This window comes from Salvelinus fontinalis, chromosome 23, assembly GCF_029448725.1.
Source record: "Salvelinus fontinalis isolate EN_2023a chromosome 23, ASM2944872v1, whole genome shotgun sequence".
Taxonomy (NCBI): Eukaryota; Metazoa; Chordata; class Actinopteri; order Salmoniformes; family Salmonidae; genus Salvelinus; species Salvelinus fontinalis.
In genome coordinates, this window is record NC_074687.1 from 10,992,368 (window position 1) to 11,013,321 (window position 20,954).

At 41.6% G+C, this 20,954-nt stretch overlaps 1 protein-coding gene across 3 annotated transcripts in view; it reads left to right on the forward strand.

The window, feature by feature from the left end:
* LOC129820839 (neuronal membrane glycoprotein M6-b-like) overlaps nucleotides 1–20,785 on the forward strand; it is a 66,250-nt gene extending 45,465 nt beyond the window's left edge. For 2 of the 3 annotated variants that reach the window (XM_055877862.1, XM_055877861.1), the window contains exons 2-7: nucleotides 7,727–7,913; nucleotides 11,087–11,243; nucleotides 11,604–11,772; nucleotides 15,216–15,289; nucleotides 15,484–15,549; nucleotides 17,977–20,785. In XM_055877862.1, the coding sequence (XP_055733837.1) occupies nucleotides 7,727–7,913; nucleotides 11,087–11,243; nucleotides 11,604–11,772; nucleotides 15,216–15,289; nucleotides 15,484–15,549; nucleotides 17,977–18,126 (803 nt within the window). In that variant the 3' untranslated portion in view covers nucleotides 18,127–20,785. Of the gene's footprint in view, nucleotides 1–7,726; nucleotides 7,914–11,086; nucleotides 11,244–11,603; nucleotides 11,773–15,215; nucleotides 15,290–15,483; nucleotides 15,550–16,261; nucleotides 17,446–17,976 lie in introns of those variants that run through there. The other variant, XM_055877860.1, reaches the window with a different exon arrangement.
* Nucleotides 20,786–20,954: the final 169 nt, after the last annotated feature.

Consider the following 20,954-nt stretch of genomic DNA (forward strand, 5'->3'; position numbering starts at 1 on the left):
GGATTTACCCAGAGAGATGTGCTCACTGGCCATCACTGGGATTTACCCAGAGAGATGTGCTCACTGGCCATCACTGGGATTTACCCAGAGAGATGTGCTCACTGGCCATCACTGGGATTTACCCAGAGAGATGTGCTCACTGGCCATCACTAGGATTTACCCAGAGAGATGTGCTCACTGGCCATCACTGGGATTTACCCAGAGAGATGTGCTCACTGGCCATCACTGGGATTTACCCAGAGAGATGTGCTCACTGGCCATCACTGGGATTTACCCAGAGAGATGTGCTCACTGGCCATCACTGGGATTTACCCAGAGAGATGTGCTCACTGGCCATCACTGGGATTTACCCAGAGAGATGTGCTCACTGGCCATCACTGGGATTTACCCAGAGAGATGTGCTCACTGGCCATCACTGGGATTTACCCAGAGAGATGTGCTCACTGGCCATCACTAGGATTTACCCAGAGAGATGTGCTCACTGGCCATCACTGGGATTTACCCAGAGAGATGTGCTCACTGGCCATCACTGGGATTTACCCAAAGAGATGTGCTCACTGGCCATCACTGGGATTTACCCAAAGAGATGTGCTCACTGGCCATCACTGGGATTTACCCAGAGAGATGTGCTCACTGGCCATCACTGGGATTTACCCAGAGAGATGTGCTCACTGGCCATCACTGGGATTTACCCACACGGGACCTTCGATCTGACATCCACAATCATTACCGGATATTATTCCTCCTTTGTACTGAATTAATCTCTGCAGAAATGAGATTAGTACCACATAATGCAAACATGATACATGATGGTCAGTGCAGACAGCCCTCAATATGGTGCTTTGTGCAGGACCCATTGAGGATGTGTGTAGGCGATAGATTGTGTTTTTTATTTCCTCCGGGCTCATGTACCAAGAATAAGTCCTTTTATAGTGGTTCTCTGTAAATAGAGTGGTATTATTGTGGTGTTAAACGCTAACACGTGTCAATAAGTTGGTCTGTCTTGGTGCCAGTGTTGTTTCAGGGTTAAGGGTTAGACGTAACACACGACCCAGCCAGCATGGCTAACGTGACTCCAGCTGTGAAAACACCAACTCCAATTTATAGTTATTAAACACAACACCTTGGGAAGGAGGCACGAGACTTCTCCATGGAGAGAAAAAGAGCTTTGTTCGCTCTGCCGGAGTGTGTGAGGAGCGGTGTTTAACAACACTCAGAGGTGCGATAGCATCACAGTGTGAAGGGGACAGAGAGTTCAGATCACAGTAGAGTACAGTACAGTAGCGTAGAATACAGTACAGTAACATTATCAGGCCAGGCCGTTGCTGTTAAAAATGGATGGCACATTTATCCGATTTGTAGCCTTAAATAGCTTATGTCCTTCTCTCTCTAGCTTTCTCTCTCTCTCTCTCTCTCTCTCTCCCTCTCTCTATAGTTCTGCCAGGTATAACTATACCAGGTATAACTATACCAGGTAGAACTGGTAGAACTATACCAAGTACTATGCCAGGTAGAACTAGTAGAACTATATCAGGTAGAACTAGTAGAACTATACCAGGTGGAACTATACCAGGTACAATTAGTAGAACTATATCAGGTAGAACTAGTAGAACTATACCAGGGAGAACTATACCAGGTACAACTAGTAGAACTATATCAGGTAGAACTATATCAGGTATAACTAGTAGAACTATACCAGGTACAACTAGTAGAACTATACCAGGTAGAACTAGTAGAACTATACCAGGTAGAACTAGTAGAACTATACCAGGTAGAACTATACCCGGTAGAACTAGTAGAACTATACCAGGTAGAACTATACCAGGTAGAACTATATCAGGTAATATTTGATTGTGGCTGTTATAACTAGTAGAACTATACCAGGTAGAACTAGTAGAACTATACCAGGTACAACTAGTAGAACTATACCAGGTAGAACTAGTAGAACTATACCAGGTAGAACTATGCCAGGTAGAACTATACCAGGTAGAATTAGTAGAACTATACCAGGTAGAACTATACCAGGTAGAATTAGTAGAACTATACCAGGTAGAACTATACCAGGTAGAACTAGTAGAACTATACCAGGTAGAACTATACCAGGTAGAACTATATCAGGTAATATTTGATTGTGGCTGTTATAACTAGTAGCACTATAGCAGGTAGAACTATACCAGGTAGAACTTTACCAGGTAGAATTAGTAGAACTATACCAAGTAGAACTAGTAGAACTATACCAGGTAGAATTATACCAGGTAGAACTATATCAGGTAATATTTGATTGTGGCTGTTATAACTAGTAGAACTATACCAGGTAGAACTAGTAGAACTATACCAGGTAGAACTAGTAGAACTATACCAGGTAGACCTATACCAGGTAGTATTTGACTGTGGCTGTTATAACTAGTAGACCTATACCAGGTAGAACTATACCAGGTAGAACTATATCAGGTAAAACTATACCAGGTAGACCTATACCAGGTAGTATTTGATTTTGGCTGTTATAACTAGTAGAACTATACCGAGTAGAACTATACCAGGTAGAACTATACCAGGTAATAGGTCTATTTCAGGCCTGAGGTCTATTTCATGTTGGTCCCGTCTCCCTCTCCCTGGCCCTGCCTGCCATGTGTGTCTGTGTGGGAAATGTGGGCCGAGATAACCACTCTGCTGGGCATCGCCGCGGGCACACTCACTGGGTTGTGGTTAACATGCTGCCATGGCAACTGCTATTCACCAGCCCTCAGACAAAAATGTTTTTATCCCTCTGTGACACAAAAGGCTACGGGATAAACTTTCTGACAACACACAACTGTTGAATGGCCCTGCTCTGATGATAATATATCTGTTTTAATGTCCTTTGTCAGGCCAGAGAAAGAGGATAAACAACAAGAACTTTCAGGATTCCTGCCTCGTGCAAGAGGTTTGGATTTCAATGCCCCGTCTCTCGATGACAGAGTTTTACATTGGAATAGACTTCAGATTCTAGAACATGCACCAATGGACTTTTAATGTGATGCTGAAATCATGCCTGTGAATGTATTTAACTCCATGTCCTCTACACAGTTACTAAGCCTCCATTCAGATCATATCCAATGGAGGAAACGGTTGTCTGGAACACGATCAAGGGGAATCTATGAATCTATCCGTACAGTTCTACAGAACACACATTATTAAGACCTTCACATACGCACCTCCTCAACCAGGACCAGGTCACGCTCTACATCTACAGTCTGCTGTTTGAAGTACAGCATCTTTCTAAATGTATGGATCTTATTGCAAACACATTGTACTCTGTTGACATACTGTCTGTCCAGAGGCCCTGCTAGTTCATCAGTACTACCACGATACAGTCTACCACGATACCGTCACGATACAGTCTATCACGATGAAGTCTACCACGATATAGTCTATCACGATACAGTCTACCACGATACAGTCTATCACGATACAGTCTACCACAATACAGTCATGATACAGTCCACCACGCTACAGTCCACCACGCTACAGTCTACCACGATACAGTCTATCACGATGAAGTCTACCACGATATAGTCTACCACGATACAATCTACCACGATACAATCTACCACAATACAGTCATGATACAGTCCACCACGCTACAGTCTACCACGATACAGTCTACAATTTAACAGTCTACCAGGATACAGTCTACCACGATACAGTCTACCACAATACAATCTACCCCGATACAGTCTACCACGATACAGTCTACAATGATACAGTCTACCACGATATAGTCTGCCACGATACAGTCTACAACGATACAGTCTACAACGATACAGTCTACAATGATACAGTCTACCACGATACAGTCTACCACGATACAATCTACCACGATACAGTCTACCACGAGACAGTCTACCACGAGACAGTCTACCACGATACAATCTACCACGATACAGTCTACCACGATACAGTCCACCACGATACAGTCATGATACAGTCTACCACGATACAGTCTACCACGATAGAGTCTACCACGATAGTTTACCACGATACAATCTACCACGATACAGTCTACCACGATACAGTCCACCACGATACAGTCTACCACGATACAGTCGACGACGATACAGTCTACCACAATACAGTCTACCACGATACAGTCTACCACGATACAGTCATGATACAGTCTATCATGATACAGTCTACCACGTTTCCATCTATCACGACACAGTCTACCATGATACAGTCTACCACGATACAGTCTACCACGATACAATCTACCACAATACAATCATGATACAGTCCACCACGCTACAGTCTACCACGATACAGTCTACAATTAAACAGTCTACCACGATACAATCTACCACAATACAATCTACCACGATACAGTCTACCACGATACAGTCTACAATGATACAGTCTACAATTAGACAGTCTACCACGATACAGTCTACCCGATACAGTCTACCACAATACAATCTACCCCGATACAGTCTACCACGATATAGTCTGCCACGATACAGTCTACCACGATACAGTCTACAATGATACAGTCTACAATTAAACAGTCTACCATGATACAGTCTACCACGATACAGTCTACCACAATACAATCTACCCCGTAACAGTCTATCACGATACAGTCTACAAGGATACAGTCTATAATGATACAGTCTACCACGATACAATCTGCCACGATACAGTCTACCACGATACAATCTATCATGTTACAATATAGCACGATACAATCTAGCACAATACAGTCTAGCACGATACAGTCTACCACGATAAAGTCTACCACGATACAGTCTACCACGATACAGTCTACCACGGCCTAGTCTACCACGATACAATCTACCACGATACAGTCTACCACGATACAGTCTACAACGATACAGTCTACCACGATACAGTCTACCACGATATAGTCTACCACGATACAGTCTACCACGATATAGTCACGATATAGTCGCAATACAGTCTACCACGATACAGTCTACCACGATACAGTCTACCACGATACAGTTTACCACAATACAGTCTACCACGATACAGTCTACCACGATACAGTCCACCACGATACAGTCTACCACGATACAGTCTACCACGACACAATCTACCACGATACAGTCCACCACGATACAGTCTACCCCGATACAGTCCACCACGATACAGACCACCACGATACGGTCTACCACGATACAGTCTACCACGATACAGTCTACCACAATACAATCTACCCCGATACAGTCTACCAGGATACAGTCTACAATGATACAGTCTACAATGATAGTCTACAATGATACAGTCTACCACGATACAGTCTACCACGATTCGGTCTACCACGATACAGTCTACCACAATACAATCTACCCCGATACAGTCTACCACGATACAGTCTACAATGATACAGTCTACCACGATATAGTCTGCCACGATACAGTCTACAACGATACAGTCTACAATGATACAGTCTACCACGATACAGTCTACCACGATACAGTCTACCACGATACAGTCTACCACGAGACAGTCTACCACGAGACAGTCTACCACGAGACAGTCTACCACGATACAATCTACCACGATACATTCTACCACGATACAGTCCACCACGATACAGTCATGATACAGTCTACCACGATACAGTCTACCACGATACAGTCTACCGCGATACAGTCTATCACGATACAATCTACCACGATACAGTCTACCACGATACAGTCGACCACGATACAGTCGACCACGATACAGTCGACCACGATACAGTCTACCACGATACAGTCTACCACGATACAGTCATGATACAGTCTATCATGATACAGTCTACCACGTTTCCATCTATCACGACACAGTCTACCATGATACAGTCTACCACAATACAGTCTACCACGATACAATCTACCACAATACAGTCATGATACAGTCCACCACGCTACAGTCTACCACGATACAGTCTACAATTAAACATTCTACCACGATACAGTCTACCACGATACAGTCTACCACAATACAATCTACCCCGATACAGTCTACCACGATACAGTCTACCACGATACAGTCTACAATGATACAGTCTACCACGATATAGTCTGCCACGATACAGTCTACCACGATACAGTCTACAATGATACAGTCTACAATTAAACAGTCTACCACGATACAGTCTACCACGATACAGTCTACCACAATACAATCTACACCGATACAGTCTACCACGATACAGTCTACAATGATACAGTCTACCACGATACAGTCTACAATGATACAGTCTATAATGATACAGTCTACCACGATAAAGTCTACCACGATAAAGTCTACCACGATACAGTCTACCACGATACAGTCTACCACGGCCTAGTCTACCACGATACAATCTACCACGATACAGTCTACCACGATACAGTCTACCATGATACAGTCTACCACGATACAGTCTTCAATGATACAGTCTACCACGATACAATCTACCACGATACAATCTACCACGATACAATCTACCACGATATAGTCTACCACGATACAATCTACCACGATAAAGTCTACAATGATACAGTCTACCACGATACAGTCTACCACGATACAGTCTACCACGATACAGTCATGATACAGTCTATCATGATACAGTCTACCACGATACAATCTACCACGATACAATCTACCACGATACAATCTACCACGATAAAGTCTACAATGATACAATCTACCACGATAAAGTCTACAATGATACAGTCTACCACGACACAGTCTACCACGACACAGTCTACCACGACACAGTCTACCACGATCCAATCTACCATGATACAATCTAGCACAACACAGTCTACCACGATACAATCTACCACGATACAGGTACCAGTCCTCATTCTGCCATTATGAATAGCCATTGATTTCCATTAGGGTTTGGCTGGAATCCACAGCACAGTACTGACCTGCCTGCCGCCCATTAGTGCACTTTAATTCTGCCGATGAATAGTCAGGATAGACTGCGCTTCCTGGCTGCACAGACAGACAGACAGACAGACAGACAGACAGACAGACAGACAGACAGACAGGCATCCATGCATGCACACAGATAGATGCCCATACCGGATGGCAAGTTATGTCTCATTCTATCATGATGAATAGTCCACAAGTTCAAGATTTGATCATCATTCACTCAGAAGTCATTAAAATACCACTCCACTGTCCACGCTACATGTGTGTTGGTAGTGTGTGTACATGGTTTTTGTAGTGTATTGGTAGGTGAGGAGTCTGGGATGATGAGTCATTTAGAGGAGATTGAGAAAGTCAGTACATGTTCTTACTGAGTTCTGATGAACAGTGAAGAATTAAATTACCTCGACTGTACTGTTATTGGTTATGCAACAGCTCATTTGAATGTTTCAGTGATTTGAACTTAAAACGTGTCCCTAAGCTCAGCCCATGGACTACTGTAAAGATGGCCATGTACATGATTTAAGTGCTGGACCAATACATCAGCTCTTCTGCGTACGATGGAGTGAAACACAACCCCCTTATGTGGACTTTGCAATGGTTTAAGAAATATCAGGTTGACCAATATGGCCTTTTTGTACACCAGAAGTGGTACTGTTACTCTGCAGCCTACAGTGAAAAGTGAACAGAAGCATAAATACAAATGTATTGTCTCTCTCAAAAGACAACAATTACTCCTTCGACTATTCTGTGATGAAAGATTCAATCAACAAGTTGACTGTTCTCACTATTCCTCTCTCTCTGTGTTTCCATGGAGGTTGCTTCGAGTGCTGCATCAAGTGTCTGGGCGGGGTGCCGTATGCATCGCTGGTGGCCACCATCCTATGTTTCTCCGGCGTGGCCCTGTTCTGTGGCTGCGGCCATGTGGCCCTCACCGGAACCCTCACCATCCTGGAGAACCACTTCTCCAAAGTCACCTCTGACCACGCCATGCTGACCGACGTGTGAGTGACCGAACCTGACCCCATGAGTATGGCTAGGAGTCTTTGACCCTAACCTGTCCATGAAAAGCACTGTTCCCTAGTTATATCCTATAAGCTATAATTAAGGCCTGGCTAACCGTAAGTATCCTACTGAATGGCCAGAGTAGAGGATTATTAAGATACAACTGGTCCCACCGCACCCCCAACCCCGTACATGTCGATCCAGGCAGTAGTAGTGGCTATATGTCTACAACGATATCTTGAAACAATAAACTATTCTACCAGTTAAACACTACCGTTCAAAAGTTTGGCGTCACTTAGAAATGTCCTTGTTTTTGAAAGAAAAGCTAATTTTTTTGTCCATTACAATAACATCAAATTGATCAGAAATACAGTGTAGACATTGTTCATGTTGTAAATGACTATTGTAGCTGGAAACAGATGATTTTTAATGGAATATCTACATAGGTGTACAGAGGCCCATTATCAGCAACCATCACTCCTGTGTTCCAACAGCACGTTGTGTTAGCTAATCCAAGTTGATCATTTTAAAAGGCTAATTGATCATTAGAAAACCCTTTTGAAATTATGTTAGCACAGCTGAAAACTGTTCTTCTGATTAAAGAAGCAATAATACTGGCCTTCTTTAGACTGGTTGAGTATTTGGAGCATCAGCATTTGTGGGTTCGATTACAGGCTCAAAATGGCCAGAAACAAATCATTTTCTTCTGAAACTCATATTCTTGTTTTGAGAAATGAAGGCTATTCCATGCGAGAAATCTCGTACAATGCTTTGTACTACTCCCATCACAGATACAGCGCAAACTGTCTCTAACCAGAATAGAAAGAGGAGTGGGAGGCCCCGGTGCACAACTGAGACGCCTCACAAGTCCTCATCTGGCAGCTTCATTAAATAACACCAGTTAAATACCAGTCTCAACATCAACAGTGAAGAGGTGACTCCGGAATGCTGGCCTTCTATGCCGAGTTCCTCTGTCCAGTGTCTGTGTTCTTTTGCCCATCTTAATATTTCATTTCTATTGGCCAGTCTGAGATATGTCTTTTTCTTTGCAACGCTGCCTAGAAGGCCAGCATCCCGGAGTCGCCTCTTCACTGTTGACATTGAGACTGGTGTTTTGTGGGTACTATTTAATGAAGCTGCCAGTTGAGGACTTGTGAGGCACCTGTTTCTCAAACTACACACTCTAATGTACTTGTCCTCTTGCTCAGTTGTGCCCCGGGGCCTCCCACTCCTCTTTCTATTCTGTTTAGGGCCAGTTTGCACTGTTCTGTGAAGGGAGTAGTACACAGCGTTGTGCGAGATCTTCAGTTTCTTAGCAATTTCTTGCATGGAATAGCATTCATTTCTCAGAACAAGAATAGACTGATGAGTTTCAGAAGAAAGTCCTTTGTTTCTGGCCATTTTGAGCCTGTAATCGAACCAAAAAATGCTGATGTTCCCGATACTCAACTTGTCTAAAGAAGGCCAGTTTTATTGCTTCTTTAATCAGCACAACCCTTTTAGTCTTAGTGAGCTGAGCCTCCTAGATAAGCCCTATCAATGAATTACAGGCACTTTTATATAGATATCCTTTCTTCAATGAGCTCATCACAACAGCTATTTTTATCAAATAATAACCTCTGCTTGCACTTTACCCCAGATGAGACCTCTTTTAGATCCATTAGTCTAAAGCAAGAGAGGAGAAACATAGAGGAGAAGAAGGACAGGACAAGTGTTTTGTTATGAGGTTTTAAGGGGAGCATCTGTGAGTGGCCATTTTAATTTCAATTTTCAAGTGTTAATGTCACGTGTACTTAAGTGATAATGCCAGAGAAGCCGGTGTTTGGAAGATATATTGGCACGGGTGTTGTTAGGCCCGAGACAAAGGTTTGATGCCATTCCATTTGCCATCATTATGAGGAGTTCTTCCCCCAGAAGCCTCCACTGGTGTGTATAAAGATAACGAGAGGTTTTAGTGGCTGAGCCAACACGTTAGTGTGCTAAATATTAGTATAACAAACTACCCATGCCAGTCTCTCCTGGATAAGAGCTGAGGAGAGACTGACTGCATCACTTCTTTTTACAAGAAACATGAATGTGTTGAAAATTCCAAATTGTTTGTATAGTCAACTTACACACAGCTCTGACACACACACTTACCCCACCAGACATGCCACCAGGGGACTTTTCACAGTCCCCAAAATCCAGAACAAATTCAAGAAAGCGTACAGTATTATATAGCGCCATTATTGCATGGAACTCCGTTCCATCTCAAACCATGCCAATAAATCCTCCAGACACTGTCTTTGAGGGCATTATTACATTTATACAATGGGTTACCAACCTTTTCAAATAATGATTGACATATTTTCATTAAAAACATTATTTTTATTTATTTATTCATACTACTTCATCCTTCTACAAGATATAGTCCCGACACAAATCTAGGGTTGCTAGAGTCGTTCAGTCTTTTTGTTCTGTATCTATGGATGTGACACAGTCTTTCAGTCTTTTTATTCTGTATCTATGGACGCAACCCAGTCGTTTGTTTTAAATGTTCCATTGCCATACTGGCTGTCAACGTTCTTATCCCTTGCTTGCTAGCCAACTACGGCTAATTTACAGTCACTTCAACAAGTGCAGCTAGAATAACAGCAAAGTAGCCACATTTGCATTTGTTTAAGCTGTTTTCTAGTGACATTTATTTGGATACATCCATAACAATGAGCTAATGAGGCGCGATTTCACTTGGCATAGAAAATGTGCTCACTCGTCAGGATTCTGTTGTTCAGAGGAGCTAGCCAACAACACAGCTACAGTAACACAATCACTTCAAACTGTAGCTGGAAAGACTGGATATTGGCTGCTTTTCCATTTACCTTTTTTCAATTGAAGGATCGATCGATTTCTCAGAGACATGCATCATCTGTTTACATTTCATCCACCAAAGTTGTTAATGGTTCACATCTTTTTTTTACTCAATGACAGAATGAATGGTTTAGGTTGCAGTTTTATAACCCGAGCTAAATCTAAATGTATAAGCTAGTCTAATACAACCTGTCACGTTTACGGTTTCTCCTCTTGCCTCATGTTGGAGACTGAAACATAACATAGTCATATTGGAATATCCCTAATGGAAACTATTCATGAACAGAACACAGAGAGGGTTTATGTGGGATTTGCTCCTATACAGAATACAGCTGATGCAGTACGTCATCTATGGCATCGCCTCCTTCTTCTTCCTCTACGGAATCATCCTGCTGGCCGAGGGCTTCTACACCACCAGCGCTGTGAAGGAGCTGCACAGCGAGTTCAAGACCACCATCTGCGGACGCTGTATTAGTGGCATGGTACGTCACTATCATCACCACTGGACTGTGTTAACCTTGCACTGAACTTACACCAAACAACAAACTCACTGCACTCTTGATCAGACAAAATTTCGTTGCAACAAGCTAGTCTTTGTTTTTATGTACTCAACCCGAACCACATTGACACCTGAGTTCTGTTTGGATGTGATCAATCAAACAAGCTGATGACATAATAACGACGTCTGAGCAAATACTCTTCGCAAACGAGCACAAAAGCATGTCCCCTCTTTTAGGCCTACCGGGTCAAATAGACGCAAACGACAGCTATGAAAATACTAGTTATGATCCAGTTTTTCCTAATGCCAATATGATGCTGTTTTTGTACGTGTGTTTTCTCAGTTTGTGTTCCTGACCTACATCCTGGGTATCGCCTGGCTGGGTGTGTTTGGTTTCTCCGCCGTGCCCGTCTTCCTCTTCTACAACATGTGGTCCACCTGCACCGCCATGAGGTCACCTGTGGCTAACCTCACCAACGTGGACACCATCTGTGTCGACGTTCGTCAGTACGGTAAGGGAAAACCGGAGTTACAGCCAGGGTCATCTTCATTAGGCACCATGTGAAAAAAAACAGACTGAAACTGAGAGGGACTACCTGAACTTTTCCAATAAGAAACGCTTGTTTTGGCTTCCCGTTGCAACATTATCTCTACGCTGTGCCCTAATGAATATGACCAAATCCATCCAGGGTTTCTACCCATAACACAGAGCAGGTGTTTCCAATGCTTTATGTGTACAGAAGCCTGTTGAGGCTGTGGATCACTGATTTCCATTGGTGGGTATCACAGGAGGTTGGTGGCACCTTAATTAGGGAGGGTGGGCTAGTGTTAATGGCTGGAGGGGAATATGTGGAATGGTATCAAATACATCAAACACAAGGTTTGATGCCATTCCATTTGCTCCAGCCATCATTGTGAGGCGTTCTTCCCCCAGAAGCCTCCACTGGTGTGTATAAAGAGAACGAGAGGTTTTAGTGGCTGAGAGCCAACACGTTAGTGTGCTAAATATTAGTATAACAAACTACCCATGTCAGTCTCTCCTGGATAAGAGCTGAGGAGAGACTGACTGCATCACTTCTTCTTTTTACAAGAAACATGAACGTGTTGAAAACTCCAAACTGTTTGTATAGTCAACTTACACACAGCTCTGACACACACACTTACCCCATCAGACATGCCACCAGGGGACTAATCACAGTCCCCAAATCCAGAACAAATTCAAGAAAGCGTACAATATTATACAGAGCCATTAGAGATAAAGCAAAACCTCACGGCACAACGCCTCTCCCCTATTTGACCTAGATAGTTTGTGTGTATGTATTGATATGTAGGCTACATGTGCCATTTTTAAATGTACAGTTGAACTCGGAGGTTTACATACACCTTAGCCATTTAAACTCATACATTTAAACTCAGTTTTTCACAATTCCTGACATTTAATTTTAGTACAATTTCCCTGTCTTAGGTCAGTTAGGATCACCACTTCATTTTAAGAATGTGAAATGTCAGAATAATAGTAGAGAGAATGATTTATTTCAGCTTTTATTTCTTTCATTAAATTCCCAGTGGGTCAGAAGTTGACATACACTCAATTAGTATTTGGTAGCATTGCCTTTAAATTGTTTAACTTGGGTCAAACGTTTGGGGTAGCCTCCCACAATAAGTTGGGTGAATTTTGACTCATTTTTCCTGACAGAGCTGGTGTAACTGAGTCAGGTTTGTATGCCTCCTTGCTCGCACACTCTTTTTCAGTTCTGCCCACAAATTTTCTTTTGGATTGAGGTCAGGGCTTTGTGATGGCCACTTCAATACCTGGACTTTGTTGTCCTTAAGCCATTTTGCCACAACTTTGGAAGTATGCTTGGGGTCATTGTCCATTTGGAAGACTCATTTGCGACCAAGCTTTAACTTCCTGACTGATGTCTTGAGATGTTGCTTCAATATATCCACATAATTTACCCGCCTCATGATGCCATCTATTTTGTGAAGTGCACCAGTCCCTTCTGCGGCAAAGCACCCCCACAACATGATGCTGCCACCCCCGTGCTTCACGGCTGGGATGGTTTTCATTGGCTTGCAAGCCTCCCCCTTTTTCCTCCAAACATAATGATGGTCATTAGGGCCAAACAGTTCTATTTTTGTTTCATCAGACCAGAGGACATTTCTCAGAAAAAGTACGATCTTTGTCCCCATGTGCAGTTGCAAACCGTATTCTGGCTTTTTTATCGCAGTTTTGGAGCAGTGGCTTCTTCCTTGCTGAGAAGCCTTTCAGGTTATATCGATATAGGACTCGTTCTACTGTGGATATAGATACTTTTGTACCTGTTTCCTCCAGCATCTTCACAAGGTCCTTTGCTGTTTGTCAGGACCCGGTGCGAGAAACAGTCACTAATAATCGTCAGAACCCAGAAGATGAGGCAGACACAGCAGTACTAGAGATGGTGGTTTAATTAAAGAACAAAATCTTCAGGCAAAGAATCTAAATCCACAATGTCCAAACATAAAGCCAAGAAGCACAAAATGGATATCCTCCAAAATACAAAAACTCCACAAAGTGGTAAAAACAGCAGGGAAAAACAAACCTCAAAAGACTACTCAAAAATACACAAGAACTAAACCAGAGAACCTCTGGAAAATTCAATAGGAGAATCATATGTTCAGAACAAGGCTTGGGCTGGGGCTGGGTGCTAACATACAAACACTGAGCAAGGAACTGAGGAACACACAGGGTTTAAATACTAACAAGGGAACGACACACAGGTGCAAACAATAATTAGAGCAAGGAAAAACAAAAGGTACAAAAAAGGTGCAATGGGGACATCTAGTGACCAAAACCTGAACAGTCCTGGCCAAAACCTGACACTGTTGTTCCGGGATTGATTTGCACATTTCGCACCAAAGTCCGTTCATCTCTAGGAAACAGAACCCGTCTCCTTCCTGAGTGTTATGAAGGCTGCATGGTCCCATGGTGTTTATACTTGCGTACTATTGTCTGTACAGATGAATGTGGTGCCTTCAGGGGTTTGGAAATTGCTCCCAAGGATGAACCAGACTTTATTTATCTTTTTTCTATGGTCTTGGCTGATTTCTTTTGATTTTCCCATGATATCAATTAAAGAGGCACTGACTTTGAAGGTAGGCCTTGAAATACATCCACAGGTACACCTCCAATTGACTCAAATGATGTCAGAACTTCTCAAGCCATGACATCATTTTCTGGAATTTTCCAATATATTTAAAGTCACAGTCAATTTAGGGTATGTAAGCTTCTGACCCACTGGAATTGTGATACAGTGTTAAGTTCAGGCTAAGTTAAATAATCTGTCTGTAAACAATTGTTGGAAAAATGACTTGTGTTATGCACAAAGTAGATGTCCTAACCGACTTGCCAAAACTATTGTTTGTTAATTAACAAGGAATTTGTGGCGTGGTTGAAAAACGAGTTTTAATCACTCCAACCTAAGTGTATGTAAACTTCCGACTTCAACTGTATGTAGTTCTGCCTTTGAGCTGTTCTTGTTCATTCATGTTCTGTGTTATGTCATGTTTCATGTTTTGTGTGGAACCCAGGAAGAGTAGCTGCGGCTTTCACAACAGCTAATGGGGTTCCCAATAAAATACCAAATACCACTTGTGGCATCTTTTCTCTGGCTCGATATCCTCCGTCTCCTCTCAGGCCAGGTTTTATAGCAGCAATAAGACATTATAACAGCCTGAAATGATCAGTGTGTCACCATGTACGGGTTTGATACACTCCACTCTACAAGCATGACATTTTAATGGAGATTCCGTCTAAGTTAAAACCATTCCGTAAATTCTAATGTGATATGTGACTATGGCCAAATAAGGATGGTTCCTTTACTGCGTCTCTATATGAATTCTATGAATACTGATGACATGATGTGAGGAATTTGCTGTGTCAATATTAACCTTTGAATTGAACGACTGTCTGCAGGTATCATCCCCTGGAACGCTTCTCCAGGCAAGGCTTGTGGGTCCACACTTGGAGACATCTGTAATACCAGTGAGGTAAGGCGTCTCTCCTCCCATCCTCAGTCATTCTTTGACCAGTGACATACTGTATTGTCTATTATGTGGGTGCCATTACTTTGAGATGCATGCTCACAATAACAGTGCAAGGGCCACAGAAAAACATACATTTGTATTCACAATGAGTTACTGTACTATGGTACTGTGTTCATTCACATGAATGTCTTTTTCAGTTCTACCTGTCCTACCACCTGTACATCATAGCATGTGCTGGAGCCGGGGCCACAGTCATTGCTCTGGTAAGTTCAACTCTCTCTCTCTCTCTCTCTCTCTCTCTCTCTCTCTCTCTCTCTCTCTCTCTCTCTCTCTCTCTCTCTCTCTCTTTCTCTCTCCTCTCTCATCCTCTCCTTCAGTCCATCCTTGCAGTTTGTATCTGACTGTAGAACATGAATCCAGTGCTCCTCTCCTCATTTCCCATATGGTTTATGTAACCTGTAAGGCAGAATACCAGTAGACTTTTCCACAACGCCAATCCCATTCTCTGTAAATTATCTGCTTAGATGCCCCGGGCCCCAGACTTATTTTAGGAAAGTGGGAACAGGGTGGACGTTTGTCCTGGATCGGGACACATGGCTATGTTTATACAGTATGAAGGAGAATATCTGTAAGGATATAAACATGTGTAGACTGCATCAGAGTTCTTTGAACTAAGGGCGCCCCATTTCCGAAGAGTATAGAGTCCCGTCTTGTGTGTTTTGAAAACAATGAGTATGATAGAAGAGGGAAATTCTCTGTCAAGGCCATGCAGTCCGTTTTTCCTCTCTGATTGCTTCCAAAGAGTGTTTCATAAGGTTCCATTTAACTCACATATATAGGTGACAAACATTAGTATTTTATTAATACTTGTGTTTTTTTTTACAAGTAAAAAGTTGAAACATCAGTTGTTGCCAATATGGCAGCCATGTTCCTGGGGAGTTCTCTTACCGCCTCTATTCTGTTCTCTTCCTCCAGCTGATCTACATGATGGCTACCACTTATAACTTTGCTGTTTTGAAGTTTAAGAGTCGAGAAGACTGCTGCACTAAGTTTTAACTGGTGTTCAGAGACACAGAGACACAGTCTATGACACTGCTCTGATTAGACAGCAGCGACTTTACTACATGGACTAAAAATAGACAGCAACATATCTCCATTAGTCTTCACCTAAAGTGTAAATAGCTGATTGTATGCATCATTTAGCATGTGTTATCCAGAGATAGGTCAGCCTGAAGGACCAATGCTACCTGAAGAGAATTGTCTTCAGAATGGGGTTATGCTTTTCTCCATATCTTGTTTAAGATCTGATTAGGACAATAAATCACTAATGACTCCCTTAAATGAATAGCACTCTGGCTAATAAACAGTAGGCTTGGAAGAGGAAGACAAAAAACACAATCTGAGAACAATACTGTATTATGAAGAAGTTCTCAGTCAGTTGCCATGACCATCGTGCTTAAATTTGGGGTGAAAAAATTATTCGTTTTTTTTCCTAATGTTCAATTTGTCAGAAGACCAGCCAGGCTTGGAAAAGTGCCTTTTCCCCCATTAAGGTTTTAGGATTGGTCATGTGTACTTTTGTATTTTCTTGGCGCAAGACACAAAGTGTTACACAGGGAATTGTCAGTATTACAAGCTTCTGTTACAAACTAGTTCCTCAGTCGTATATAGATACAGACAGTCGTCATCTGTAAGATGACGCAGATGAGATGAACAGCATTTCAAAAACAAATAACTGCACATATAACTAGTATTGTGAAGGGTAATCCCAGTACTAAGGGTATATTTTCCATCAAGGTATATATAGCCTCAGTTTACGACTTCCTATATTTTATAAAGGACGTTTTCTTATTTTAGAGGAGTAATGTAATTGCTATGTGACCTGATGCCTTCATAGCTTCAGCTGATAGTTTTGATTTGTTTAATCTTTTTCTTTGAATCATCCAGAAACATGACATTGTTTAAAGAGCCACTGTTGGTTATTTTTTTTAACACTGAGCCTGCATGCTTACTTTATTTTATTTGGATTTCTTAATCTCTTTATGATTACTTATATTCCATATTTCCATAAATATTTCATTATTTCCTAAGATTTTTGAAGACTGTAGTTATTATTTTTCTCGTTCTATACAAAATAAACAATCTTTGTGTATAAAATATCCCCAGTGGTTTATATTTCTTCTCAAATGAAAAAGGGACACTAACTGAGAACAGTACCAGTGACAGAAAACAAGAAGATAGTGCCTGTTCCATCTCACACCACAATCTAATGCCCCTCTAACCTCTACTAACCACCTTCATCATCAAGCTTGCATGCAAAACCTAAAACCCCACTACCCTTCCTCACCCTCTCCCCTTTTTAAATGGCTCTGTAATATTCTTTAATAATCATGTTAGTAGTGTTGAGGATAATGACATTACTTTGCAAGTGTGTCTGTTGTCTGCTTAACATTGTGTGTGTGTGTGTGTGTGTGTGTGTGTGTGTGTGTGTGTGTGTGTGTGTGTGTGTGTGTGTGTGTGTGTGTGTGTGTGTGTGTGTGTGTGTGTGTGTGTGTGTGTGTGTGTGTGTGTGTGTGTGTGTGTGTGTGTGTGTGTGTGTGTGTGTGTGTGTGAGACGTAGCTCTGCCTCATGTAGCCTGCTTTGCATCTTACCATGCTCACTGGCCATCCACCTCGGCCCTCTCTTCCAGATCCACTTCCTCATGATTCTCTCAGCAAACTGGGCCTACCTAAAGGATGCCAGTCACATGCATGCCTATCAAGACATCAAACTGAAGGAGGAGCAGGAGCTGCATGACATCACGTCTCGTTCAAAGGAACGCCTCAATTCCTACACATAAGGATTACGCTCTGGTCCGCCCTCACACCTCTATGGTCACTCACACACACACACACACGCACACGCACACGCACACGCACACGCACACGCACACGCACACACACACACACACACACACACACACACACACACACACACACACACACACACACACACACACACACACACACACACACAGGCCATCTCAGGCGGTCTGACCAAGAGAACACTCTTCTCCCATAACCTGCCAGCTGCCCTCATTCAGCACAGTACTAACACGGCTCCTAACAAACTAATGCATCAATGTCTCTTTCTACAACTAACTGATCAAGATGTCTGTGTCAGAACCTCTGTTTTGTGTTTCGTGTGTGACTATACTTTTGTTTTTATTTTTCAAATTTTTCTAGGATTTTTTTGTAGCTATTATTATTTTGATTTTTGATTTTTTTCTAACCAGTGATTGCTGGTGAACTTGAAACATTGCACTATTCTAAAACAATAAGGAAATAAATAGTGAAACTTGTTTTAGAGTGTTCTGTTATGATTCTGGTCTGACTGTCGGCCATTATGAATAAGGAAGAGCGGGAAGTTCTTGTCAGCGAGAAGAGAATCCTTTTTTTTATTTATTTTTTAAAATCAAAGATGCAGTTTTGATTACACCTCACAGCACAACATGAAACGCCTTACAACATCACATATATATAAAAGTGGTGCAATGTGCTGTTGCTAATTGCAAACAAGTTTGGTCCTCCTGGCTCTGAATGGAGAGCATATGAAGAGGAGGAATGAGAAGGCAAAACAACATTCTATTGTACAACAGAACATGCATGTGTTGGCTTCTTTGACAAAGTGTTTACGTTACCCCTCTGCCCATTTGAAACTGTTTGGGATTAGAATACTTTTCTCTTGCTAGTAGTTTGAGTTGAAATAGGTATGATCATTCTGATTCTAGAATTTCACAAGTTACATTCATCACATACATTCCAACTAAAATGTTAATATTTGAATTGAAACGGTACTAATGATGTAAAATCCTAATTCCCTAACAGAGGAACTACCTCATGCCTACGCAGCTACACTTACTGAACATGCACAGGTATGTTAGTTGAGATAACCACTTGCCCATGTAAACTGTACCCAAACCTGTTGGGGTTTTCATTTTAGTCCTTTTAGGAGGAATCCTTTACATGTTTAGTCCTTACGCCTTTAGCCCTTAAACTTTGAGTCCTTACACCATTAGTCCTTACAATTTTAGTTTATTTATTTTTATTTATTTTACTCTGGCAAGTGAATGGTGCCAATAAGAATTATACAGTTAGACTGACCAAAATATTTCATCTTAATACATGGCCATTGTGTGATGCCATGGTTAATAATTAGTATCGTTTTATTTTTTCAAATGCAGCATTTTTATTGACAGTCTACATATAATTTAAAATGTCTTGTTTAATGTCTTTGTGAGATGAAAAATAAGGTCAAATTTGACTATTGAACATGAGGATGGTATACTACCTTGTTGCACAGAGGGGCTTGTATGTCCAAAGTATTGTTGGGATGAATAAATGCTTCTTATTGTATAGTGTATGATCTTCCACAGTTCATTCCAAATTCCAATGTGTGACTTGAAATTCCCATTTGCGATTGTCAAATCTTTATCCCTATAGCTACAAGATACAACATGCTTACATTTGACTTGGTTGAGAGACAACTGGTGATCTGAAACTCAATGTTAATGTGCTGTGTTACCATGGCAGACCTTATGACTTAGACAGTGCAAGTAAGATGTGTGAACGTTAACCATTCTACATTCAAGCTGAGATAACTCAGCTGTTAGGGTGTTGATCTGTACAATTTAAAGATGTTACAAGTCAGGAGTTTTTTTGTGATATTTCCATCTTGTTTTTTTGAAGATATAACCACTTAAAGAAGAAAAACCCGTTTCTAAATCTCTTGAATTGTATTTCAGTATTGTTTTTTTTTAACGTGCAGTTGTTAAATTACTGACATAATTACTGATGCAATCTTTATCTGTTATTTAGAGGACTTACAGGAATTTTGATGTTTATTCATTAGTGCATTAAGGAGAAACTGTTTCTGCAGTGATACAGGTGAGTTTGTTACAGGAGATGTGTAGTCATTTGTACTGACAACTATGGTAGGCAGTGTTTGCCGGTTTCCAGAGAACAATTTAGTCCAGGGTGTGTCTTAATCCTGAAGTATATAATTCCTCTATAGTATTTTCTATTAGTGTCAAGGACTTCCTTGGGAATTTATTTCAGGTGAAACTTAACTCGTTACAGTATTCTGAATATTGATCATCACTCCTCACCCTACGATTGAAAATGCCAATCTGACCATGAATGGAATACGGTTCGGCCAAAGTTTACAAGCCACTGTATGACTTGATTGTTCTGTAAACAAAGTGGCCTCTGACATATTGTACAACAGATTCAAAAGGTTTGTAGTGGCCTGCAGAAATATGACTATGATGTGAATTGAATGACATACCGTCCCATCATACAGTGCTTCCTGTGTATAATGTACCAAAAAAGAATAGTAATCAAAATGGCTACCGATCAAACACCAGGATCCAACGTCCTGTCTGGCTGGAATCCCCTTTGACATTTCTCCCTCTCTAATTGTTTTTATGAAAATAAAAAATACAAATATGTACTCGTCAATTATGTACTGCATTCATTTTCCATGTCAATGGTCATAAAACCTAATGTCATGGTACACACACACACACACACACACACACACACACACACACACACACACACACACACACACACACACACACACACACACACACAACACCAGCAGTTCTTCAACTTGTGTGTGTGTGTC